The sequence below is a fragment of the Thunnus albacares genome, chromosome 4 (genome assembly GCF_914725855.1).
Source record: "Thunnus albacares chromosome 4, fThuAlb1.1, whole genome shotgun sequence".
NCBI lineage: Eukaryota > Metazoa > Chordata > Actinopteri > Scombriformes > Scombridae > Thunnus > Thunnus albacares.
In genome coordinates, this window is record NC_058109.1 from 9,104,705 (window position 1) to 9,106,885 (window position 2,181).

The 2,181-nt window shown below is 39.0% G+C and overlaps 1 protein-coding gene across 1 annotated transcript; it reads left to right on the plus strand.

The window, feature by feature from the left end:
- The first annotated feature begins 250 nt into the window (after nucleotides 1-250).
- Nucleotides 251-780, plus strand: LOC122979990 (transcription factor HES-5-like). Its single transcript, XM_044347657.1, has 2 exons — nucleotides 251-337; nucleotides 448-780. Exons 1-2 carry the CDS (start codon nucleotides 275-277, stop codon nucleotides 778-780), a joined length of 396 nt encoding a protein of 131 aa, XP_044203592.1. The 5' UTR covers nucleotides 251-274.
- Nucleotides 781-2,181: the final 1,401 nt, after the last annotated feature.

The following is a 2,181-nucleotide window of genomic DNA, read 5'->3' on the forward strand; positions in this document are numbered from 1 at the left end:
ATTCACACAGCTCTGTGAGTCTCTCTCCATCACCCCCCCAGTCCTCCACCTGTTCCCCTGAGATCTAACCATTGTCCCCCAGGCATTAACAGCATTCGGCGTGTGTATCCTTTATTGTATCATCAAGCCCTCTGATTGGCTGAGACTGTGAGAAACTTCAACCAGACTGAGACCCACACATTCATATGGAGATGTGGGACTATAAATAGGAGGGATGAAGCCAGCAGAGATCAGATTCTCTCTTCAGAGACCTCTACAGCACAGAGATCCAGCTATGGCACCTACAATCACTGCAGCAATGACCAACTCTCAGGACCATCTGACTCTGACCCACAAGGTGAATTGAAGATTCATGATGACATCATCATTTCATGACAGGTTGTTGTTTTTATGCTAACATTAAACTCCAGAATAAGTTGATTAATGACTTTATTCTTCTTTCTGCAGCTCAGAAAACCTCTGGTGGAGAAGTTACGCAGAGAGCGAATCAACAGCAGCATTGAGCAGCTCAAGTCTCTCCTGGGTCCAGAGTTCCTCAAACAGCAGCCAGACTCCAAGCTGGAGAAAGCAGACATCCTGGAGATGACAGTGTGCTTCCTGACACAGCTGCAGCAGCAGAATCAACAGCAAGGAAGACTGCTGAACCACTTCAACAAGCTGCAGTCATCCTCTGATAAGAACCTGAGAGAGGCTGACTTGTCTCCTCTGAGCTCCACTGTCCAGACCAGCATCACCAATGAGAAGAGTCCAGTCAACAACGCCCTCTGGAGGCCATGGTAGACTCATACAGACTGGAGACACTACCAGACAAACTGAGATGACCATGTTGGTCAAACATTACTGGACTGAATTATTTGAGATTTAATTCACTTGTTCTTCTGTATACAGAAGTCTAATTTGTGTGTTTTTGTATTTGTGCTAGATGACATTTCCTAAGGAAATGACAGCAACAATATCTTTCAAGTGAAGAAAGAACATCTTGTCATGCATGTAGCATGAACTCAATCTGATTGCATCAGCAATTGTTATTATTCCTTACTGTGCTTCATGTATTAGTAGTGTATAATGCTATGGTAACATCTGTTACTTTTTAATTGGTATTGATCATCTTGATCAAACTTTTAACTGTCCTTTTTATGGACATATTGTTATAATGGACTTTACCTCACTTTAATCTCTGTGATTACTAAAAACTGATCTGTTGTAAGATCCAATTATCCTTTTTTCTAAAAAGTTTGCTTATCAAGCTATCACTATTTTCTAGTGATACTTTTATGCCTCACTGCATGAAATGTATTGTTACAATATAATGCAATGGTGATATTGATTAGTATTAATCATTTTAAACAAAAATCTTAATTGTCCGTTTTATGGATATTTTATCATAGTGGACTTTACCCCACTTCATGTGATTACTCAGAAATGATCTGTTTTAAGATCAATGTGTTTATTCTTTTACTGTAAAAGCTTTGATTAAGGTCACACTGTCACAGTTTTCCAGTGATTACATAATATTTTCATATTGAGAATCAATTGAATTTTGTGATCATTAAGAACAATGCCATCTGTTGTAAGATCAGTGTAAAGTTTTTAATCCATTTGGAAAAGATTTCAAAGGACAGTGAGAACTGTGTCCTCAAATACTGTCAATTGTTTGTCTTTCATAAAGACAGCTGTTCCTTTACTCTGTCTGAGTACAGTGTGTCTTGTAGAAATCTACAAGTTGTTGTTGTGATGTATCATCACGTCTTATTGAATCTTGTAAACTTTATGTGGCTCATTGTGCCAAGTTGAATAAACAAACAATGCCAATTTCAAATTTTATGTTTTCATGTTATTTTCTCCCACAGTTACTTGGCTTGGTCAGTATCATGGTATTAAAGTATAACACAGTAATTCAAAATCCAGATGGAATGATTTTCAATACCATCAAAAGCGTATTCTCCTTTTAAACTGACACAGAGATGCCCTATTAACTGCACACATGCCACCAGAGGTCAGTCAGTCATCATGTAAGCAACTGGTGGAACAGGCAGGCAGACAGTGCCAGTAGGGATAGAAGACTTGTCCCCTGCCTTGCATCTGTTTGCTATTATTTGGGGTTCAGATCAGATGATATAGGTGAGCCAACCTACAAATTGTCGTGAAAGAGGGTAACACAAACCTCCATTTCGACCTCCA